Source organism: Electrona antarctica, assembly GCF_951216825.1.
Source record: "Electrona antarctica genome assembly, chromosome: 16".
In the NCBI taxonomy this organism is placed as follows: Eukaryota; Metazoa; Chordata; class Actinopteri; order Myctophiformes; family Myctophidae; genus Electrona; species Electrona antarctica.
This window is the reverse complement of record NC_136797.1, coordinates 15,237,577-15,263,334: the sequence shown is the minus strand read 5'-3', so window position 1 is coordinate 15,263,334 and position 25,758 is coordinate 15,237,577. Positions and strand designations below refer to the sequence as shown.

Here is a 25,758-nt window from a genome sequence, read left to right as displayed (position 1 = left end):
TACGGACCAGGAGATAGCTACATCACAAAGACACTATAAAGAAACTATAGCATCAACTCACTGTACGGACCAGGAGATAGCTACATCACAAAGACACTATAAAGAAACTATAGCATCAACTCACTGTACGGACCAAGAGATAGCTACATCACAAAGACACTATAAAGAAACTATAGCATCAACTCACTGTACGGACCAGGAGATAGCTACATCACAAAGACACTATAAAGAAACTATAGCATCAACTCACTGTACGGACCAGGAGATAGCTACATCACAAAGACACTATAAAGAAACTATAGCCCAACTCACTGTACGGACCAGGAGATAGCTACATCACAAAGACACTATAAAGAAACTATAGCCCAACTCACTGTACGGACCAGGAGATAGCTACATCACAAAGACACTATAAAGAAACTATAGCCCAACTCACTGTACGGACCAGGAGATAGCTACATCACAAAGACACTAACACCACACATCAACTCACTGTACGGACCAGGAGATAGCTACATCACAAAGACACTAACATCACACATCAACTCACTGTACGGACCAGGAGATAGCTACATCACAAAGACACTAACACCACACATCAACTCACTGTACGGACCAGGAGCTACATCACAAAGACACTATAAAGAAACTATAACAACTATAACAACTCACTGTACGGACCAGGAGATAGCTACATCACAAAGACACTATAAAGAAACACATCAACTCACTGTACGGACCAGGAGATAGCTACATCACAAAGACACTATAAAGAAACTATAGCCCATGAACAACGAGGCATACAGCTCAAAGGCACTGAAACTAAGGGAAACGCTGTTCCAGTCTAGGGTAGGGGTCTTCAACAGGGGGTCCAGGAGCCCTAGGGGGTTCTCAGAGAGGTAACAACTCACCCCTTTTCCGTTTTCCTCCCGGAATTGTCCCCAGTGAGGGGTGGGAGAGGCTGGACAGCAGACGGCTGGACTTTGAATTTCTCTAACTATAAACTTTCACGACAGCAGACAGCCTAAGTACTAATATATTTATGAAAAGCTACTACAGTGAAGTCTGTTCACAGAAGTTGTTGTAGGCTATGTGGGGATTATCTGACGAGGTACCATTTGAGTGGGCAAAACCTTACATATACTAAATAATACTAAATTGTTTATAGGGTCAATATAAGTAAAATAATATAGCCTTTCCACAGGAGTATCTTTTTATATTTTTCCAAAAAGAATACAAACAGCCAATAGCATATTACAAAGTTATCCCCCTCGCTGGGGAAAATTCCGGGAGGAAAAACGGGCAAGCACCGGGGTGAGTTGTCCAGTATTCCTCAGAGATACTGCGGTGGGCAATTAGTAGCCGACCTGAGGGAACTGGAGATAGGAGGTTAAAAGGTTGGCGATATGAGAGGGTATACCAACCCGCTTCATGAACCATCAGGAGAATCATCTAAAAAACGTATTGTAAACCATACTGGCAGCCAGTGGGGAGAGGACAGGTCGGATAGGGGTAATAATGATCTCTTCCAAGTACCCGTCAGGGGCCTGGCTGCTGCGTTTTGGACCAGTTGCAGGCTGGACAGGGACGACTTGTCTAATCCCAGTGTACAGGGAATTGCAGTAATCCAAACGGGACGATATTATGAGGGGCTTGGATGACTTCCTCAAGGTCTTGGACAGAGAGGAACGGCTTGATTTTGGGCGATGGTACAAAGCCGTGAAAAAGAAGAAGAAGAAACTGGTTGGACAGGTTGCCAAGACCGTTTTCTTTTTTTCCTTTTTTATCTGTGTGATGGAGTCAGGAGGGGCAGTAGGTTAATTTTAAACGTGTGCGTGCTCATTCGACTGTAGGACAATTTGTGCCATCCAACCCTTCACTGTACGCATGTCCTCAAGGCAGTTCATGAGGCTCACGGGTTTGGACTGGCCGGGGCGACCACTGGCCTAGTGGTCCAGGCGCATGCCACATGTATAGGCTCTGGCCTGATGGTGCGTCGCATGTTCGAGTCCCGTTCATGACGACCTTCGCTGCGTGTGTGTCCCCCCCCCCCCCCCTTCTCTCCCACCCTCTTTCCTGTCCATCTTCACTTCAACTATCAAAGGCAGAAAAGCCCAAACAAATCTTAAAACAAAAATGAAATAAAAAGGTTTGGACTGGTCATTTGGTTTCAGCGGGAAGACAAAGCTGTGTGTCGTTGGCAGAACAGGGGAATTAGATGTCGTGTCTTTTAATGACATGAACGGATACAAATAAAATAATAGGATCAGGAAGGGATGGAGTTGGGTTTTTGGAGGAGGGCTCGAACCACTGCTTGAAGCGGGTTGGATCGGTACCAGTGGCCAGCTGTTAATAATTGAGAGGAGGCTGGGTGCCGCTTGACAAAAGGGAGGGGAGGGGGGTGTCTGACTCTGATGTCCTTGACTTTGCGGATTCACAATTAGCAGAGGACATGTCCAAATTGGATGGATGACAGAATGTATTGTAGTGAATAAGGTCTTGGGATTATGAGATTTGTTAACACTTTTTTTAACACACATTTATTGAACAATTAGGATCTAATTCACGCCAGCATTTTTCCCATCTGAGCTCTTATTTTGAAAAGCCACATTTCCAGACTACCGGAAGTGAACATATCCTAGTAAGTGGAGCAGGTCCTGGACAGGCCTTGTTTACAAGATGGGTCTATGCCGGGGCACTGGAGAGGTCCACATCGTCGGCTCTGTGCCATCAAAGAAACGTTGTTTTGACCAAAAAGGCCATCTGGGACAGATAGAATTATTATGGCGAGGACGATCTAAGATGGGCGATCCATTGTCATGACAACAACCGGTAGCTACCCGATGCTGACGCAAGTAGCATTATGGCTTGATCGATCGAAAGCGCTATAAAAGCGCAATTGCCATTGATCAACGGCGGTAAGCGTAGTATTAAATAATAGGCTTCAATTGACCTAAAATAGAATATTGCAAATGTTGGATTTTATCGTCTTACCACCGTTTCCATCTCCTTGATTACAGGCAATTCCTCCACTATCAATTCCACTAAATTATTATTATCATAATTTAGTCTCATTTAATGACTTGTTGTTAACAGCAACAAACCTATCACAATCTTCTTATTAATGTGTTGATATCATGGAAAAATCTAAAACAAAGAAACTGTTGCCGCAGTGTGCACGCGCACGCACGCACGCACGCATGCACGGACGCACGCACGCGCACAGTGAACGTTGACCCCGGTCGATGGTGATTAAACTGAACGGCAAATAGGAAAGTGCTCTCGATAACCCGATACATTTGTATGTACAGTATGTGTGGATGCATGTGTGTAATGTCTGCATGTGTGTATGTACCTCAATTGCACTTATTTCCATAACCTCTCCCCGACACAGAGGGCTAAACCAATACAGTAAAAAGCGTCCTAATGCCCTTGAGAGAGGCGGCATCAGAGCAAACACTCAGTAGAACGATACGTCCCAGAGGAGAAGCATGTAGACAACACGCATGCACGCGCACACGCACACGCACACGCACACAAACACACACACAGCTGCCCAATTATGTTTACTGGCCTTGTCACAACAGCCAATCATACATTGTCTCTTGTCACAACAACCAATCAGACGACAAGGTTTACAACTCAGTGGGCAGCAGGGCTGACTGTCTGCAGTCCAGCGCAACAACTTAATGGTTTTCACTTTTCCACGTCCCGATCCTGAGATTTCTTTCTTTCGCTTCCAACCGTTTTCTCTCTCTCTCTCTGGAGCAAGTGTTTCTCCTCTATAAGGAAAACAAGCGGACGCAGACAAAGCCGCGACGGGGCCAGACGAGGCCAGGGAAACGCTTGTGTTTATCAGGCCAAGTCTTAACTGTTTCCACAGATGTCAATCAAGCAAAGTGACTGTGACGGCTCCAATTAGGGAGAATGGTCAAAATGGAAACAAGGGGAGTGATTGAAAGGCCGGGGGTTTCGTAACGATGCTAACCCTACTACTGGCTAGTGCGTCATGAGGACAGATGTATACCCGGGCTGGCTGGTATGCGTTAGGAATGTGATATTGGGTGCAGGGTTAGGAAAATACCATTTATGTGATGTTTTATCATATTTTGAACACAGAATTGCACTTGTCATCTGTCTTATGAATATATGCAACGCCATGCGGGGCTTTCTATTGAAGTGGCGTTGAACAGCTGGCAAGTGGTTCAAAATATGAACAGCAATATGAGCTTCCCAGTGCTTCTAGGATTTCACAATGCAAGTACATTTACTTTATCCAGTTTTCAAGTATCGCTTCAGTACTGTATGTCGTTGTGGTTCCCAAACTTCTTCACGTCAAGGACCCCCAAATTGACACTAATTAGCCCACGGACCCCCATTTGAAAAGATATGCCGGCGACCCCCATAAGAGAAGATTGTTACGGCTCTCAGGACCCTCAGTTTGACATGCATTAGTCTACCCACTGTATAATGCTTCATTTAAAGTATAATTGGGTGTGCGCCAGGCTGTGTCACGTGCCCAAAAGAGCATATGTACTGTACAAGGTCACAATGCATGTGAGCTTGTAGACCATATAGTACAAAGAAACATATTTGATCAAAACAACTCAAGTGAATATATTATTTGTAAGGATACTTCCAAGCGCTTTCACTGACATACATTTGATCAAATAAAAATATGTATTTTCTCTCTAAACCTCAACAACGTCTCTCGCAAAGAGTCTCTTGTGGGAACCACGTGTAGAGAACAAGGAGTCTGTAAGGAGTTGTGGTGTAGCTCATGTGATGATAAAAGTATAACTAACTATGCCATCTTACACCTAAAGAGCCAACATGATCTGCTTTTAGAAGGGCTGCACGATTATGGATAAAGTTCAAGGCCAATCCTCATTATTTTGATGGTACTACAGTAAGTAATCACAATAATAGCGGTATTCATGATTTTTGGTGTTAAACTATATGACCATGGCCTGGGCTGGCCGAGTGGTCCAGTCAGCGTGTCGCGGATTCGAGTACCGATCCCGACGACCTTTGCTGTGTGTGTGTGTGTGTCCCATCTCTCTCCCCCTTTCCTATCAAACCACTGTCAATCAATAGGCCTATCTCAAAGGCATTTCCCCGCCCCCTTTCCACGCCCCCTTTTGGAGCTAGTGGTGTTATTTTTTTTGCGGTCCATAGGCTTCCATGTTAAAAGAGGTATTTTCACAAGCCACAAACTACCGTTTTGTAAAGGTAAGGTTTATTCTACTTATTTGAGTTGTTATACCATTGTGTTTTCTTCATATTATTATCGGTCTTTGACATTTTAACATTAGGAAATGTACTTAGATTATCCAGAGAAAAAAAGTGTAAATGCCTAATGTTAAATGACACCACTATCTACCGGAAGTGGGCGTGGAAAGGGGGCTGTGAGATAGGCCTATAAAGGCAAACAGCCCCCAAAAAAATATCTTAAAAGAAAACGATATGACCATATAATGGTACTGCATGTGATGGCCTCTGTGCTTTGTGTGAGCAGGGTTGCACAATGTTCCGCTTATTAACCCCTTTGTAAGTAGTGAGGAGACAAGGGCAAAGTGCAGCAGCTAAACAAATAGGGGTTTTTAATTAATTACATTACACATTTTCACAAGCACATAATTGCGCAGTGCAAGAATCTAGATTTGTGATGGTTTTATTTTAAATTGTACAGCACTAGCTCTTAGGTCCCTCATGACGCAGAGAGCCCAGCCCAACAAAAAACATTTTTAGGAGATACTTCTGTTTTGTACCTTCTGCCCCATTTCATTTGTCTTTGAAATAATGTCCTTTAAGATCAGAAGTTACGTTTAAAATCAGAACATTCTATTAAATGTTTAGTTTCTTTCTTTGTTATTATAATATATATAATGTTATTTCTATTCATATACACAGTAAACATTACTACACAGTAACCATAATGAACATGTATGATTCTTGTTGACGGGCGAAGGCTACAATTGACTTTGAAAACGGAAGAAAAAAAAAACAAGTGACCCAAATGCCACCCATATTATATTCTTCAAAATAAGGCCTTGTTTCTAGTCTTTGGCTCGACCTTGCACATATCAGATACTGTAGAACGTGGGGCTGTGGGCTGATCAGACCACACAGGTCTGCAGAGCCTCATGTTTGTGTATGACTGCCGCCTCTGCACCAGCGCTAGCTAATTAGCCTATAGCCAAGACGGTGATGTAACCAGGGGTCAACCCCAGGTTAAATAAACAGAGCACACTTTAAGTAACGCCGAAAAGATGTGACAAAGTCAGTGCTTCTCGGCGTACACGTGACGCGCAAGACCTCTGGCGCGTGACCGCGCGTGCGCTCAAGCATGTGTGCGTGCATAGAATGTAGATTAAGCTGCCCAGTGCCCTTGGGCAGGTATGACTTTGTTCAAAATGTAGGTGCAGTGTGTGTGGAATACCAGTTGACTCAGAAGTGCACACACACTCACACACACACACAAAATCAAGTTACTCAAGATGTGTGCGTGCGTGCGTGCTATACCTGGGACGATGATGACATTGTGGGCGTCGTTGATCATCTCCACCGTCTGGTCCACGTTGACCTCGGTCACGCTACCCACGATCTCCATGGGCTTCCCGGTGCCCGTGGACGACGTGCCGAAGCCGCCCAGGATCACGTTGGCCAGGGAGCGGTTCATGGCCTGGTCGGGGAGAGAATGGTAGAAATAAATGGTAAATGGTGCATTTATATAGTGCCGTTATACAAGGCGCTTTACAGAGATCTGAAAATAGCAGACAGCAGATCCCAATCTAATAATCCGATTATTATAGAACATAATGCATGAAATAACTGCATTTTTGGTGAAAATGTGAACTCTATGGCAGTGGTTCCCAAACCTTTTCGTGTCAAGGACCCCCAAATCAACATGTATTAGGCCACGGACCCCCCATTTGAAAACATGTGCCAGTGACCCCGATAAGGGAAGGTTTTTACGGCTCTAGCAGTGATTTTCACACGCATTAGGCTACGGACCCCTGATTTAATGGCATTTCTATCTCTGGTACCCCAATTTATATTGTAAAACCACTGTTAATTTAACTCTGAGAGTGTACAAATGGAACCAAATGGACCCATAAGGGCCCATTTGGTTCCTAACTATCTCTAATTGAGCTAGGGTACCCCTAGGGGTCCCCGGACCCCACTTTGGGAACCGCTGCTCCAGGGGGTGGCTAATGCCATCCCCAGGGATCCCAAATTATACCCCCGATGGGGACGAGCCGGCGTCTCCCAATCAGGGGACAGAGGATGCATTGTTGTGATTTATGTGCTAATTCCTTTTAAATCTGTTTCTTGGGAATCCATCAGGAAGAGTGTCACACTGACAACATTAGACAGGGGGAACTACTCCAAATAAAAAGGAAAAGAACAGAGCACAAAAACGCATCAGTGACATGATGCTTCTCTCTGAGGTGGAGTTGCACTGGTTAAGACAGTACAGTTAGAGTCCCCCCTAGTGGATAGGAGAGGAACTGCAGTCAGAGAATGCTGCTGAATGAACTCCACAATGAAACACTGGGTGAAATACACTTAATACAGTATTTGTAGAGACGAGCTCAACTTGAACTTAGACCAGGTTGTCAGAAGTGTAGTTTTCCCCCCTCCACCACTATAAAACACTATCATTGTGTAGCGTTTGTTGGATTCATGTTGTTTTTTCTGCTGTTGAGACTCACCACACACATGATGTAGGAGAGGATGGCTCCGGACGATCCGATCAGAGCTCCCACGATGGTGAGCAGGTTGTTATGCAGCAGGAAGCCCTCGGCGCACAGCGCCCAGCCCGAGTAGCTGTTCAGCACCGTGATGACCACGGGCATGTCGGCCCCTCCGATGGCTGCCGTCAGCGTCACTCCCTGAAGGAGACACAGGAGGAAACATTAACCCATTTAGACCCCACACCAGATTCTACAAATGTCTTCTAAATCCTGACAGTTTTCTGAAAAACCCATGCTCTGTGTCAGTCGTTCTCAAACTATTTCATGTCAAGGATGTAAATTGCCCGCCGACCCCCATCTGAAAATATGTTTTTCCAGGGACCCCCCCACATTTGCGCCACATTTTCACGATTTTTCAAAAATAGCAGACCTACAAGCTCGTAGCGCGGCACTTGCATGGAGGGCCCTGAATGGCATGGCCAGTGTATGGAACTCCAACCTCCCCCGACAAATCAAACTCAGTGGCACCAAGAGCTCCCAGCCAGCAGACTGGTGCTGTGGGAACCATGGTCCTGTAATGTCATTCATGTCGAATGTCATGTTTTTATGTTCTGTGTGGACCCCAGGAAGATTAGCTGCTGCTATGCACCAGCTAATGGGGATCCTAATAAAACTCTAAACTCTAAACACATGGGCACCGGTCACGAGGACGTCCCATACGAACATATGATGTATGTGGATGAAAGATGCAGGAGTGCAAAGCACCAATGAGCTGGCTGGATGTATGGAGAACCGGGATGACTGGAGGCGACGATGGAGGACTCGTCTGAGGACGACCTAGAGAGATCGTCTCATTCCGGCCAATCACACAAACCCTCAAATCTGGACATAGGATGGGGCTAGCGGCCCTAAAAGAAGATGTAGATGTTCCAATGCCAATATTGGCCAACTGGATTGCCCATATTTTATACCCCCAGCACAATCCCACACACATGCACTCCCTCTGCTGACCTTCTGAACACGTGCCCTCGTCTTGTGTGCCATATCAGATGAACGCATATTAGCCAGTGTTTAAGGCATCGTTAGACCTCAATTGTGGATGGACGGATGGAGCTATAGCCTAGTAGCGTCTGACTGATTAGACCTCGGTTGACTAGAACACCGTGAAGAAAAGCAGAGGATCGGTGTCATGAGCTCATTACAGGCCAATGTGCGGCGTGCCGTGCACACACAAGTACACATAGCCACACACACACACCCACACACACACACGCATGCACACGCACACACACACACACACAGGGAGTAAGGCTAAGCAGAGCCAGATACTTCCCATTAAGTCATGATACACTTGATCAAACAAACCAAGAAGGACAAGGCTTGAAGAATATCAGGTCTCGCGTTAAAATACACCATGGCGACAACAGCAACTGCAGGGGTTACAGCAGTGAAGGCTCTGCCGCCTTACCTTTACAAACGTTCCCATAATTCTCGGATGGAGCACTGTGCTGAAGACGGGTCACCTTGCACCAGAACAACCTTAGGATACCAGGTGGAAAATGACCATTTCAATGACCCCAGAAATTGGAGTTTCATGTCTTTGTATGTCTCAATTTTATTTTAGTCGTGTGAAAGTGGGAGCCGTCCCCATAGCTTGTGCGAACCCAGCGACTCCCGTACAATTAGGCCGCTGGATCGTGCAACAACTTGGGTCGTCCGTCAAAGAGGAAGCCTGTCAGTGGGTTTTCAACAGCGCAGGTCTCAGGGGAACTCTAAGAGGTTCACCGTCCACCTCTGGCATCAGCAGCTGAGCAGCACCTCTGGCATCAGCAGCACCTCTGGCATCAGCAGCACCTCTGGCATCAGCAGCACCTCTGGCATCAGCAGCACAAGATTCATTAACAACTGCTTCTGAAACGGCTTCCATGTACGTCAATAAACTCAGACCCGTTTCCCCTTCCCAATTTTGCCTTTTCGAAAAAGTTTGAATTTCCTGACGTTACTGAGGTTTTCACCCTTACAGGATACTAATTAATTAATAATAATCTATCCACCATCGTCCATTATGAGGAAGAAGACAGAGCGATATCTAATTGATGCTCCGTTCGTCCGTACAACAGCATCACAGACCGACACAATCGATGAGGCCACAATGTTGTGGGCTTATTGATCGGTTAGGTTCAGTACGTAACACCATCGCACGACCAAGTATAAACCGGCCTGGGGGGCACTGTGGCACAGTCGGTAGTGCCGTCGCCTCACAGCTAGAAGGTCCTGGGTTCGATTCCCATTGGGGACGCTGGGGGGCGTGTTCTCTCCTCCGCGTCATCAGTGCCCATACCCGAGGCAGGTGTGGAATTTGCATGTTCTTCCCGTGTCCCCTAGGGTATGTACCCTTACAAAAAACATGCAGTAATCCTGGTCTCTACACTGCCTCCCCCTGGCCCAGCCAGGGCGCCTGATGAAGGGGAAAGGAACTGGTCGGAATAACGTGTTCCTTCCACGCGCTATGTCCGGCCGGTGAAAAGAAGCAGCTTGGACTCCGAGTCCTCATGCATAGAAGGAAGCATGAGGTCAGTCCGCTGCCCCCCCAGGTTGGCAGAGGAAGTGTAGCGCCCAGGATTACATTAGATAATTGACACTGGGTGAAAAAAAATGGGTTGCAAAATCGTGGGATAAATTAAAAAAGTAAAAAAACGACCTTTAAATGCTAGTGCAACGTACTGTAGCATCCTCTTCGTGCAGGCAGACACACACACTCACACACACACACACTCACGCACGTGGGCTGCCACGCCAATACTGCACTTCTAAGACTGGTCAGCTATCGAAAACATTCATCTAAACTAAATAACAAATAACCTGAACTAAAATGAAAATGTAATAAAATACCCATGTAATATCCCCATGTGCATGTGAGAGGGTCGTTTTGAAAAACGGGCTAACTGGAACCACACAGTCTCTAACACCAAGCAGCCCAGTCATATTTCACTCCTTTATCTCTCTCCCATCTCTTCCTTGTTCTACGCCTTCTTTCTGTTACTCCCCCTCTTTCCTTTCTCTTTTGTTAACATTTGTTTGTAGGGTAAGCAGTGTGCGCCTCCACTTGTGTTTTCCATTGAGAGTAAGGCTTGGGTATTGGCAAACTGCCTGTGAAACCAATTGATTTGAATACGATTTTAACAGTGTATGTGTGCACACTCACGCACACACCATGAACGCACGCACGCTACACACGCCACGCACGCACGCACGCACGCACGCACGCACGCACGCACTGGTGGACTCCGGTCAACCATATAGGGTTTAAGTGGTTAAACCCTCATAGGCCTACTTAGTAAATTAATACTTAGTTGACCAGGGATGACTTTGTACATGGCCCGCTCTTTTCTAGGCAGTCTACAAGCTCACAACGGTATTGCGAGATTGTAGATTGGATTTTACTTATTTTTTGCGAATAGGGATGCTGTAGTTCAACGTCTCAGCACTTTTGACCCGTTCCAAACCAAGTTCAGTAACAATAGTGTTATACCATATGCCTCTCAGCAGTTGCACACATAAAAGTTACATCGCTGGGCGACGTCCTCAAGCCAATGCAAACTACCAGCTGGCGCCGAAGCAGTGAAGGAGGAAAAAAAAGGTCTGCATTCATTCTTTGTAATGATCTCTATTTCCGTACTTCCCAGAAGCACTTTGTGTTGAATTGGTGCTAACAATAAGACTGGTGAACTCTTTACCAGGACCTCAACTATCCCCGATCACTCACTCACTCACTTACAGACAAAATGTCTATGACAAAGTCCTAATGTGCGATTTGTGCAACACTATGAAAAGCGCTCATTCACAACAATTAACAACACAAAATATGTAACATTATGATGTTTTAGTAATACTGTTCCTGCTGTTCCACATACTGCCAAGCTGCAGGTGAAGAAGTCACAGACAGACTTCAACCTTTTTTAAAGGATACGCTTTCGCGTTTCGGCCTCAGCCTTCCTCGGAGGAGATTTAAAAGTCTTGCAGCCTATTTTTTGGAGTGCCGCTTTTTTCCACTGTGGTGGTATTTGATTTAAATAACCAAAAACAGCTTGTAGACGGGCTGTGTGTGCAACACGGCATTCTGGCATTCTATGGAATCCAAATGACTGAAATCAGTTGTGGCGACTGAGAACTTTAGCGCATGCAGACATTAAAGTCTGCATGCACACACACGCACACCACAAACATGCACACACACACACACACACACCACAAACATGCACACACACACACACACACACACACACACACACACACACACACACACACGCGCGCGTGCGCGCAGTATACCATAACAGCGGAGAGGGCAGAGACTGATCCGAGACAAGTGATGCCCATGGTGTAGCTGGGATCCATCATGTATGGAATGATCCCTCCAACGCTGGCTGCCATCAGGCTGGCGTTCAGAACATGACGACCAGGCAGCATCAAGGGAGAGCTGCTCAGAACCCCTGCAAAACAGGATATAATGTAGGACGGAGACAGAGGAAGAAGAGACAAATAAATTAGACCACACATGGCCCCACAGGCGGCCCCCACCTACACTTAATGTGGCCCGCAGGTTAATATCAGAAAGTTCATATATTATTTATTCCAAATGTTACAATTCCAAACATGCAAACATGACCCGCTTTAATTACTTCAGTCTAAATTTGTAGCTTTAAAATGTTATTGTCTGTCCAATGTATTTGTATTTAGTTCATAAAGTTAACACAAAAACTGCTCATGACAGAACGTTCCGCCATATAGAATCCAACCGGCAACCGCGTTTGTACGGTACAGCACAGTATGCTACGGTACGGTACAGTACAGTATAGTACAGTACAGCCCTGTACACTAGGGTACAGCACAGTATGCTACGGTACGGTACGGTACAGTACAGTATAGTACAGTACAGCCCTGTACACTAGGGTACAGCACAGTACTGTACAGTATGGTAAGGCACAGTACAGTACTGTACAGTTCGCTACAGTACAGTATGGTACGGTTCGGTACAGTATTGTACAGAACAGCACAGCACAGCACAGTTCAGTACAGTAGGCTACAGTAGAGTAGAGCACAGTACGGTACAGTATGGTACAGTACCGGACAGTACAGTACAGTATGGCACAGTTCAGTATGACAGTACATTTCTGAAGTTGTACTTTGAACTATAACCACCCATTTAAGCACAATATACTGTATATGTCATCGTATCACACATAAGAGAAAATATCAAAACATTTTGAAAACGGTCATTGTCCACCATGACATGCCCAAAATTGAAAGTGGTTTAAGCGTACTGTAGAATGAAGCGGCACATTTCAAAACCTGTTTATGGGAATTGCATGACAAATCTTCTGTTCTCCATTAATAGCGACCACCACCATTTTGCTCCACAGTGTGGTTTTGTCCTTGTGCTGTAATGAATTGCAGGTGAGGTTTCCTCAGAACCATGTTCAATTAGAATCAGCCTTGAACACTTTATCACTGTGGTTACTGTGAAGTGAACTGTGTGGAGGACCAATTTCTCCCTGTCGGCTCCAGGGGATTTAACCAGCAACCTTATGTTATCTAGTCCAGTGGTTGTCAACCTTTTTAAGGCCGCAGCCCACCCCCAATAAACTGGGAGGGACCCCCACTCTGACAAGAACTCAAGCACTTGGAATTGTAGGAGTTGAAGCAAAACACTTCAGGGCGGCTGTGGCTCAGAAGGTAGAGCAGGTCGTCCAATGATCCCTGGGTCGGCGGTTCGAATCCGGCTCGTCCTGTCCACATGTCGAAGTGTCCTTGGGCAAGACACTGAACCCTACATTGCCTCCAATGAGTCGGTAACTAAGTTTAGCTGTGCATGAATCGTGCGCACACGCACACTCGCACACACACACACGCACGCACGCACACACACACACACATACACGTTTCCACAGGCACTCACCTTGCAGTTTGCCATACGCCACCAAGGAGCCACTGAATGTGACCCCACCGATGAAAGTGCCAAAGTAAGCGATGATCTTGGTCAGGTTAGCAGCAGGGTCCGTGGCAAAGTGGGGGAACTCGATCATGTATTCCGCCACGCAGGTCAGCACGGCGGCCAGTCCAACCAAGCTGTGGAAGGCAGCGACCAGCTGAGGAAGCTCTGTGATCTGGATCTTCTTAGCAATACCCAGGCCTTGAGAGAGAGAGAGAGAGAGAGAGAGAGAGAGAGAGAGAGAGAGAGAGAGAGAGAGAGGACAGATACAGAATGTTTTAACCATTGAAAAAAAAAAATATATATATATATATATATATATATATATATATATATTTCTTTTTTTTTTAAATCAAAAAAATCAAAACAATGATTTTTTTTTTTTTTTTAATGCATGGTGCCAAAGTTTGTGTTTTCGCCATTGAGAATGCATTTGGCGTTTAAATTAAATAACTCAGAAACTATAAAACATTTCAGCTGAATTATAAAAAATGTGAATGGATTTTCTAGGTGAAAGTGATTTTGGGCAGTTTTGCGTGGGCTCTCAATGTGTTAAGCACACACTTTTTAGAACTACCTAAAAGTCCTATATTGGTCAGATGGAACCTAGCAAGGAACAAAAAGGCCCCCCACAAAAAAAAAGGTTTGCGTGCACATGTGTGCAGATACAAATGACAACCATTCACTCAGCCACAATGCATGCGCAGTTGCGCGCACACACAATGTGGTGGTGCTGGGAAACAGGTTGCTCGCTCTGTGGAACCAGGTGTTGCCGATGTGGGCTAATTTGGTGAAATTCCGTGTTTGTGAGTGGGCTTCCAATCTGTGTATATTTGTGTTGTCTGTGCGTGTATGTGTGTAAGTGTATGTGTGCGTGGGAGTGTGTGTGTGTGAGTGTGTGTGTGGATCGCTGGGGGCCTTGCAAGGTTAACGCGGGGCATCTGGAAATGCACCGTTGGTCTGATTGTAGAGTTTAGTCTGGGTTTAAGCTTTGTTACTGGAACAATTAGCATTCAAATTGAAATGAGAGAGAGAGAGAGAGAGAGAGAATGTGACTCAGACACGATGCTGACCATTCCCACAAAGCTCCAGCATCTGCCCAGAGCGAGGTTAGTCACGTTGTGTTTGATGTAAACATCACAGAATGGCTCTGAACGCAGAACACCTGTGTTGCTCAATATGGCCCGAGCTAAGACCAGACAAACAGACATCCCGCAACAAAAAACCTTGTGCACTTAACCCATTTAGACCTGCGTACCATTCTACAAATGGATTCTAAGACGTGCATACCATTCTACAAATGGATTCCAAATCCTGACGGTTTTCTGAAAAACCTACAGTATGTTTCTATGTCAGTGGTGCTCAACCTTTTTCATGTCAAGGACCCCCAGAATCATCTGTATATGGCTGCGGACCCCCATCTGAATATATGTTGTTCCAGGGACCACCCAGAAAAACGTTAAAAACGTTCACTCTGCAATAATATATATTCAAAGATTTGCGCCACATTTTCACGATTTTTCTAAAAATAGCAGATCTATAAGCTAGTGCCGCGCTACGAGCTTGTAGATGTGCTATTTTTTCAACAGCTAAAGATAATATAATGCTTAAAACACCAAAAGGGGTTCCCGTCCTGAATAGGTTAGCCACCCTGGTGGTCCAGGTCGTCCCCGGCTAAATGATGGAGAGTTGGTAACCAAATGGACCCTTATAGATCTTTAACTCTTGAGAGCGTAAAATGAAACCCAAATGGACCCTTATAGATCTTTAACTCTTGAGAGCGTAAAATGAAACCAAATGGACCCGTACGGGTCCATTTGGTTTCATTTTACGCTCTCAAGAGTTACTTTATTGTTAAACATCTGAATTACTTACAAGAAGTCTACACAATTACAGAATGTAGAAGAATTCTTATTTTGATCAACGTTTGCCAACAGCATTGAATTGTGGACAAAATCTTAGCCAACGATAACAAAATATTCTTCAGTTTTGGGTCCGAGGCTAAATCTCATCAAATGGTGGTCCGTGATAACCTGACTCCGCCAGATGGGGCAGCAGAGAGTACACTGGGTTCCCCCCTCCTGCTCCCATCTGGGAACTCTCAGGCAGACTTGATGCCCGGCCACAAAACGGCCTGGCCAATCAGCAGCAGCTAGAGGCGGGATAGCTGCTGCTGATTGGCCAGGCCGCTGCAACAGGTCTACAAGCTCGTGACGTGTTTTGAGCTTGTAGAGCTGCTATTCGGTCGCCGTTTTATCAATTACCCACACAAACCCCGGCGGTGCACGAGTCGACGCGTACAAAAAACACACAAACACTCACCGACTGTGCCACCCATGGCCATGGCCATGCCCATCTGTGCCATGAGCTCGGGACAGGGTTTCAGGGCACCCAGGGTAGCGGCGATGCCCCCTGCCACGCCCATCATGCCCAGGGTATTCCCCAGACGGGCTGTCTTCTGGTTGGACAGGCTTGCCAGGGCTCCCACGCAGCACAGGCCTGAACCAAGGTACATCATCTAAAAAAAGAAAAGGGAGCACGGGGAAAGAACGGCATGATGAAGGGTAAGGATGTGGAATGACTGGAAAGGGGCCTAAAAGGCCAGCACATGTTTACTAAGGGATTTTAGAGCAGCTAGAATTATAATGACACCAGGTCAATGGACAGCCTGGAAGTATTTCCCATTGCCACCATCCATCCATCTTCTCGAAAGTACATTGAGGGAAGGACACTCATATTTTCAACTGAGGAAGATCTGTGATGATGCAGAGACCGTAGCACAACAGAGTCATAATCAGGGGTGCACATTATTATTTTGGGCTGGTCCTCAAAAAGGAGCACCTGGAGATGTAGAACACAACATTATGCTGCGTTCACACGGGCAGATGCAAAAGATACAAAGATGCAAAGCTACACAGTGTATTTGTAGCATTAAGCAGCAAGGAGGACCCCTTTAGCAGTCGATTATTGTAGATCTGCTATTTTCAGCATGCACCCAATTGTAAAATGACTTATACTGGATCTCTTGTCCATTAGTCCCTTCCTAGCATTTTAGTCTAGTTTGTATCTGTTGATGAAATTGTCAATACATTTAGTCTTAGTTTTATTCATCATAGCTTAGTTTTCATTTAGTTTACATTTAGTTTTCGGCAGTGAAAAAAGGTAGTCGACGAACATTTTTCGTCTTAGTTTTAGTCGACAAAAACAATACTGCGAGCAAGAGCCTGACACGGGGAGCCATTGACCTTATGCACACCGCGGACATCTTGCCAGCAAGGTGCTAATTAGGTGCAACTTCCCATTGACAGCCCATTCATCTAAACAGAAAAGTCCTATCTACTTGAACAACGTCAAACTCACCAACATTGCAGCTGTACGGAAAGCTTGAATTATCCTCTTTCAATCTGTAAAGTTTTTTGTTAGTACAGTTATTTCCCCAGGTAAAAGGTGCCAGTAAACCCACCACACTGTCAGTCACACCTGTTCAATGTTGTATCCGGCCGACAGAGCGGCGCCGTAGCCTCCGACGAAGACACCGGTGGGAAGCAGGTAGAGGTAGTTGTACTCAGGAGGATCAGTGGGCCGTTTGAACATGTCCAACATCTTCTGGGTTACCAGGAAACCACCTGGGTCACGGAGAGAGAGAGGAGAGAGTTAAAACGTGTCATTTACATGTTATTAGACAGATTAGCCGGGTCGGATGTTATCGGACCATTTAATAGCCGTCATCAGCCATTATCAAGACCATGCAATGTAGCCAGTATGGACATTTCCTACATATTGACATTGTTGTCAGCCATTGTCCGAGGTCCCGTTGTCCAACTACTAACTATTACTAACCCTAAATCTAACCCCAGTCTTAACCGGCCACATAAGTACGTTTTTAAGTAGTAATAAGTAGTATAGTAGGTAATTTCACTTCCCTTTTCCTAGTTGTCTACTGGCGGTAGGCAGTATGTAGGACATGTCCATATTGCTGATAAGGAACATACTGTATTGGTGATTATCGGTTGACATTGGAAGCCGGTGGACAGATGCACGGTTCATTATGTTGACCTGCTGGCATCCTATAGTTTGTATAGTTTCAATGTACAGATTAGTATTTATTATTATTTTTATAATGCGTTTTTATAATGTTGATGATAGGTTCTTGGTTTCCCTGTGATCCTAGATTACCATCTCTATAATGCATTTGATGTATTACGGTACCTTGCGTGAATCACTCTGGATTCAAAGTGTCTGCTAAATGCTCACATTGAAAAATTGTGATGGTGATGGATGTTGGTGATTGTGAGGTTGGAAAGGGTGAGAGGGTTGGTAGTGGTTGAGTGATAAAAAAAAGAAAAGGGATTCCTTTTAAGTCGACAGGCGTTTGTAGACCAATGGATGACACCCAATCCCAATGTTAGGAATGAAACCACTTAAGCCCTATACTGTACATGTACAGTGTATCATTTGCCGTGCGACAAAAGGCTGAAAAGCCTATATATTTATATATATATTTTTTTCACCGTTTCAACTCCATGCCCGAGATAATGACATTAATCTACCTTTGTCAGGTCGCCATGCCAGAGAAAACGAGATTTGATTAATTGGCATTAATCGAGCATTTAAAAACAAAAGTCCACGTAAAAAACAGCCAAATCCCCACGTGCACGCATGCATGCACGCCGTCTTTAGTGACATTATGGCTCATAATGCGAAGGGGGGTATACATAGGGGGGGCCTCGATGGGCCTCCGCAGAGCAGGGGGCTAGTAGGCCTCGATGGGCCTCCGCAGAGCAGGGGGCTAGTAGGCCTTGATGGGCCTCCGCAGAGCAGGGGGCTAGTAGGCCTCGATGGGCCTCCGCAGAGCAGGGGGCTAGTAGGCCTTGATGGGCCTCCGCAGAGCAGGGGGCTAGTAGGCCTCGATGGGCCTCCGCTGAGCAGGGAGCTAGTAGGCCTTGATGGGCCTCCGCTGAGCAGGGAGCTCGATTAGTTTCACTTTCAACCAAAACAACAAGCCCTCCTCTTCTTCGCTCATTTTGCAATTCGGGCTGGCAACTGCTACCTGAATTTCTACAGCCAAATGGAATCTCTACCGCCCCCCTGGCGTTGAAATAGTTTAAACTGAATACTTTGGAAATGTTTGCCCAAAATAGGGACGGCAGGTTGAAAATGTGGTTAATCAGAGAGTGCTTCATGGCAGTGTAAATATTTTAACGAGAAACCACCAAAAGTATCAAACCAAGACCAGACATTATTCTTTACAAGTAAAGGGACGATCACATTACGGCTTCTATCACTTTTCCCCCTCACACATCACGCACGCACACACGTATGCTCCTATACCTGTCTCTCTCCAGCTGCGCATCTAAATTTAGAGCTCAGTCCTCCCCCAGTTAAAACACAGCAGTAATAACAGTCTGACTATTATTACTTCAGTACGATCTGAGTCAATATATTAAGGATGGAGGAATGTGCAGGACGGAAATTTGAACAAGAGCAAAAAGCCAGGGAGCTTTTTTTGTATACATTATTTATAAGGCATTTCTCGGGAGCTATATTTAAATCATTTTGAAGAATAGGACTACTAGTTATCACTGGCAGCAGCCTGCATGCAAAGCCTGCGAAGCATTGCTTCTCAAAGTGGGGTCCATGGACCCTCAGGGGTCCTTGGGAGGGGTAGCAGGGGGACCCCAGCAAAATGAGTAAATATGGCGTCACATCACAATAATGTGAACACTTGCAGTCCTTGGTACAATAAAAAGCAAGACTCTTGCACACCTAAAGGTGACGGGTACGTAGGAGGAGAACAAACTATTCTTTTCTTTCTGAAAAAACGATCTTTCTGTGTCAGTGGTGCTCAAACTATTTCATGTCAAGGACCCCCAGAATTATCTCTATCTGGCCGCGGACCACCTCTGAAAATATGTTGTTCTAGGGACCCCCCCAGAAGCAAAGATGTGAGTTAAAAACATTTGCTCTGAAAGAATATATATTCAAAGTTTTGCGCCACATTTTCACGAGTTTTCAAAAATAGCAGATCTACAAGCATGTAGATCTGCTATTTTTCAATAGTATGACATAATGCTTAAAAACACCAAAAGGGGTTCCCATCCTGAATGGGTTAAAAAGGTTAAACTCAATTTTTTCATCCAACCAGGAAAGAGAACACTCCGGGAACAGGATAAACATGCGGAATTGGAACGTATGAAACAAAACAAGAAATAGCAGACAAAAATTGGAATTTGAAAAATTCTATAAAGCTGAAGCTGATAAATGGGCTCTTTATATACAGTGGGATTGGCAACCCACCTGAAAGTGTTTTATTTACCGTTTACAACCGTTACTGAACAAACACGTTTTCTTTAACAAAAACACGTTTTATTTCAACATATTCAGGACGGGAACCCCTTATTATGGTGTTTTAAGCATTATGTTATACTTTAGCTGTTGAAAAATCGTGAAAATGTGGCACAAATCTTTGAATATATATTCTTCCAGAGAAGTTTTTAACTTTTTAACTCAAATCTTTGCTTCTGGTCGGTCCCTGGAACAACATTTTTTCGGGGTTTTGGGGTCCTTGACATGAAATTGTTTGAGAACCACTGACATAGAAACATTTTTCAGAAAACGGGTGGGTTAACCAAAAACTAGCACTTACAGCACCTTTAACACCCCGAACGCCCGGGGTTAATTAATCCATTAAATCAGAGCGCCCAGCGATTTATAACAGCGGAGCTGTTATAAATCGCAAACTATAGGACCGGATGCTATCCCGGATGTAGCTGAAGTAGCTTGATGTAGCCAAAACACTCCCGAGCCGATAGTCAACAACGGGAGGTATGATTAATTCTAACGCGACTAGTGACGGGACCGCGATGGGCCGTCTAACACAGACGGAATGATTTAGATCAAGAGTTATTCACGTTTTAAGATTTTCGATCTCACCCACTAATATGGGGTGGGAACATTTTCGATGACGTCCGGCCGGAAAATAACATCGAATGTTGCGCAATAGACGCTCCCAGCCTGTGGATTGTCGATATCAATAATCTCCGTCCTTTTTAATCAATCTCCGTCCTGAGCGCTGGGCGTTACTAATTGATTGAACGGAGAACTCCGTCCTTGCCGCTCAGGGTGTTCACTGCTGGGCTACTGTAACTGTCAATAATATACAACATATTCCTAATTCCAATGCCCCACAGTGAGTCAAATACAGGAAAGAAAGAACTTAAGATCAAATGAAAATGTGGAGCGAACAGAGATTCCCGATTCATGCTCAGATTCAACAGAATAAAAAAACGGCACTTCATCCACACAGGAGTTTTCCATTGCCTTTTTCTACTGCTGAACACCGCGGAGACACGGGGGGGGGGGGGGGGGGGGAGGGGAACGGGGGGGCGTCTGAAAGACTATACACTTCAGACGCTGGGTTTATTGAAAGTGAACTTCAGTGTTATGTTTGTGGCACAGTAAAAAGGATCGGATCGGAGAGGGGTATGTAGGTGCTTGTTCGGTGAGGGGTTGGTGTGGTGTGTGTATGTGTGTGTGAGGGGGGGGGGGGCTCTTCCCAGACCTCACCGAGGAATGTTCGTTATTCTGTTCCCCTAAGGCGTTTATGGGTAGTGTGGTAGACCGCTTAGAGTTGTGCATGTGGAATCGAGCCACCGAGCGAACATAAAGAAGAAGAAAAAAAAATGAAATTAAACAACTGGTGCTTAAAAAACAAAAAAGAGACTAGGTATTTCTATAAATGTTGTGGTATTTCTGGCACGCTTTTGTCGGAGGGAAAACTTAAAGGTAGATCTGAGGGACTAATAAGTGGTTTTAACAGTCGATGCCACGGGGGCCCGCTGCCATAGGAACCGCGGCGGGATTCACAGCCTCGCCGCGACCCTTGACCCCTTGGCGTGCGTTCTGGGGATCTCACGCAGACGACAAACTCTTGAGAACTCTTTGACGCACGCGGCCCAAATGGACCGACACCTTGGAACCAAAGTGGCCTCAGATGTTTGGATGAAAACGTCTTTGAAAAAATGCAATGTGTGTCTCTTAGCCTTCCCGAAACGTCTGCATCAAAGTCTCCTCGTTAAGTCTCGATTTATGCCGCTTGTCGTCGCGAGGCCGGAAATAGCCGATCTGCAAGCTCACGGCGCGGCGCGGCCGCGACGTGCCGTGAGCTTGCAGATCGGGGACATTCCTGTTGTGAACCGAAAAGTGGTTCACAGCCCTGCCCTGGAGGTACAGTCAAGTGTTCCAGAGGACTGTTATGAAGTGATGAGTTTTCTAATGGCTACTGGAACACTTTGTCATTCTAATGAGAATTATTAAGGGTAATAGCGGGGATGAATGTGTGTGTGTGCGTGCATGTGTGTGCGTGCGTGCATGCGTGCGTGTGTGTGGTCTAAAGCCAAAGCCACAGCCTCTGCTTTAAGCAGGTGAGTAGAATAAAGGGGGACAGCTGCAGCGTTTTGGTTCGAAAGCATGTTATTGTATAATTGATAAAAAAAAACACTTCAATCTTCGGCTAACGGTTGAAATTGTATTGGCTGAAAGTTGCTGTAATTGGCAACGGGTGTCTGTCTGCGTGTGCGCGCGCGTGTGTGTGTGTGTGCGTCTCACCAGCAATGTTGACGGAGGAGATGAAGGCAGCGAGCACAGCCAGTGTCTGGGCAGTGGTCTCTGGGGTGTAAGCTCCTCCCATCAGGGACAGACCACCCACAGCCGTCAGGCCTGCATGGAAGGAACACATCGTCCATTAGTATCAGTAAATCCCCCACTTCAGAATGCGTCATGTATACTGTACTGTATGTGCAATATATCAAAAATAATGGACATATATTTTACAATACAATATTTATATGAATACAAATAAATAAAGAATAAAGAAAAACTTTAAATGACCCACATAAAACAATTTATATAGGGCTATATATATATAAAAATAAAAACTAATAAAATACGTTTAATAATCCCCATGAAGCTTTTGTTTGCTCACTTTCGGTTCCCTTCTTCAGTTTTATTGCAATGCTTTTTTTCTTTTTTTTTTGTCTGGCTGTTCTTCCCAACTCTATATTTTTTTCTTTTTTTAATTATATATATATATATATATATATATATATATATATATATATATATATATATATGGATCTAATGGGCCGAGACATAAATTAAGATATAGAACAAGAAATATTCAACTATTTCGCCCAGATCGGCACGAACTTGCGCAACTTTCAACTCAAGCATCTTGAGATGCTTGAAATCTTCTCAAAGGCGAACAGAGAGACAGCCAGTGTGAGTGGGGGGGGGGGGGGGGACCAGATCAAGTGAAAATGACGACGTGTTACCAGCGATTAAAGCAACGTGATTACTTTTCTCGTGTCCGGTGTGAATGCAGCTTCAAATTCTGTGTGTGTCTATGGCGGCCTATGTCATTTCTCTACCTCTAATATGAAGTTGTAATGAAGCAGCACTTCACTGAAACCATGTCACTTAGAGAAAAATCACCTTTAGATTCATTGACTCTTTCTTTGGCATAGTATTGCCAATCCAACATAAAAGAAAACAGCCTGTAATGGCATATTAATGGCAGACTGATTACACTGACCATTTCAAAAAGCTTAACCTTTCAAATGTAGAGAATAAATGAATATTCTCTACAACAGAGTAACAGTCACAGGCATGAAAACACCAGCAGACACAGTACTAGGGCGGCTGTGGCTCAGGAGGTAGAGCAGGTCGTCCAATGATCCCTGGGTCGGCGGTTCGAATCCCGGCTCCTCCTGTCAACATGTCGAAGTGTCCTTGGGCACTGAAGACACTGAACCCTACATTGAACCCTACATTGCCTCCAATGAGTCGGTCGGCGTGAGCTTGACACCATTGGTGTGTGAATGTGGGAAGTGAGAACGGTGGCGTCGACTGTTTGGCTCTCAAGTACAGTAATACAAGTAAACGCACGCACGAACGCACGTAACGAAGTGGAATGTTCATCCCAGAGGTTTATGACCATGCTATCTCTATGACAAAGCCCACCTACCAGGACAACAGAAACATAAGTGGCCATTGGCCAACGCTGAATCAGTCCCTCTCAAGTAGATTAAAGCATTTCACCAGATATTGATTTCAATGGGTATAAAGCCAGTGGCTAGATGATTCAAGATAACCCACCTGTGACGATGATGACTACCAGTTGTAACACTATAATACTCCCCATAGAAAATATAACTGTCCCTCACTCAACCCCCGAATTCCAACAGGATTCCCTAATGTCTGTCCGTGTGTGTGTGTGCGTGTGTGTGTGTGTGTGTGTGTGTGTGTGTGTGTGCACGCGCACGCACGCACCTGTGTGTCTTTATGATGCCTGGCACAACAACTATAGAATTCCACTGGTTTCAATCTTTCCGTAACCACAGTCAGCCAGTGGCGAAACCAAAAGGGTATTGGTAATAAGGACATGCCAAGATATGCAGGGCAAAATGACCTGGGCACGGCGGCGGGGAGGTGGAAGAACAGAGATATCCCATAAACAAAGAGCAGAACCCCTCAAATTAATCTTCAACCAGCTTTAAATGCCTGCCGACTGCTCAGTCCATGTTGTACTTTAAATGCCTGCCGACTGCCCAGTCCATGTTGTACTTTCTGTTGATGTCTCACTCTTGGGAACGTTTTTTTCCACTCAAATTCATACTCCCAGACTTGAACCTAATAAACCATCGTATAATAATGCCTTTGTTAAGTGAGCTCGTCAAATAAAGTGCCTCGTCAACTTCAATGAACGTGAGGACTTGACAACGGGGTGCGGACAATGACTGGCGAGAAGACGAGACGTGGTAATGAAGTGAACGAAGTCGGGACGGAGCCAGAAAGAGGCTAAAGGGGAAAGGGGAGAACACAGTGGTGTAAAAAGTTTGACTATGACGATAGTTGTTTTTTTTCGCCCTCACAATTCCAACATTATCCCAACACTTTGACCCACTAACACGAGTTACCCGACCTAAATTGATAACGCCCTCTTTCCCTCCCAACAACGAGTTACCCGAGTTACCCCAGATCTACAAGCTCACAATATTAAATATAAAAGGTATTTAAGTTAAATCTGACTTGCCTAAGCCTGCAGTGCAGATACCCTGTTACATGTATTTTTCAGAATGGACAAAAATTATATTTTTTCAATACAGAATTAGATCATATCGACATCGGTAATATCGGTTAGCGACCATAACAGCAATTAATTATATCGGATATCGATATCGTCCAAAATGTCTCATCGGCACATCCCTAAAAGACGTATATAAAGAGCATGGTTAAGGGGAAGTGACAACTCCATGGGACTGTTCTACTACTGGGTGAGCGGACACCGCAACAGATTGCTCTGATGTCTAGCTGCGAGTGCGTGCGTGTGTGTGTGTGTGTGTGTGTGCGAGTGTGTATGTGCGTGTGCGTGCGTTCTTTAGTTAACTAGGCAAAGCCCTATACCCAAAGTGCCAAAGATCACAGGCCGCATGTTACATCCGACTCCTATGTGCTTTTAAGGGTGATCAAAGCCCCGGGAACACACACATACATGACACACACACGCACTTAGGTCTGTCACCCCTTAACCCCTGGGTGTTAATAAGGAGGTAAGAGAGAGGACACGGCCCTCTGCGTGTTACAATGACTGACATGTCCAAATAGTGCCGGCACGCACAGTCCAATCCTCGCTCCACTCTAAAGAGTGGATGGAACCAAATGGTCACATAAGGAGTTCACAGTTGGCCAAATTAACCCTGGTGTACCTGTTTTGGCAAGCTCGCCATTGCATTGCGTGTAACGTGCAGCTACAGTATTTGGCTACTGTAATTCTGGACGCTACTGTCCCTCTGCCGAACTGGGGAGAGCCCCGAACTGAGCTCATGCTTTCTTCAATGCATGAGGAGTGAGAGCAGGCCGCTACTTTTCACCTGACAGGGGGTGTTTTCCCCAGTTCTCACCTGATGTTGTGTGGGAGTTCTGACTGCTCCAGACCGTACTCAATAACTGCATAATGTCTTGATGCTAGTACTGAATAACTGCATAATGTCTTGATGCTAGTACTGAATA

At 45.2% G+C, this 25,758-nt stretch overlaps 1 protein-coding gene across 1 annotated transcript in view; it reads right to left on the bottom strand.

Annotated features, from left to right (window-relative positions):
- Window positions 1-25,758, bottom strand: part of nnt (nicotinamide nucleotide transhydrogenase) — a 69,130-nt gene that overhangs the window by 19,457 nt on the left and 23,915 nt on the right. Inside the window, exons 12-18 of the mRNA XM_079524519.1 lie at window positions 22,297-22,407; window positions 17,170-17,315; window positions 16,012-16,207; window positions 13,657-13,890; window positions 12,030-12,190; window positions 7,719-7,898; window positions 6,526-6,685 (exon numbers count right to left, since the gene is read on the bottom strand). Coding sequence (XP_079380645.1) covers window positions 6,526-6,685; window positions 7,719-7,898; window positions 12,030-12,190; window positions 13,657-13,890; window positions 16,012-16,207; window positions 17,170-17,315; window positions 22,297-22,407 — 1,188 coding nt within the window. The remainder of the gene's footprint in view (window positions 1-6,525; window positions 6,686-7,718; window positions 7,899-12,029; window positions 12,191-13,656; window positions 13,891-16,011; window positions 16,208-17,169; window positions 17,316-22,296; window positions 22,408-25,758) is intronic.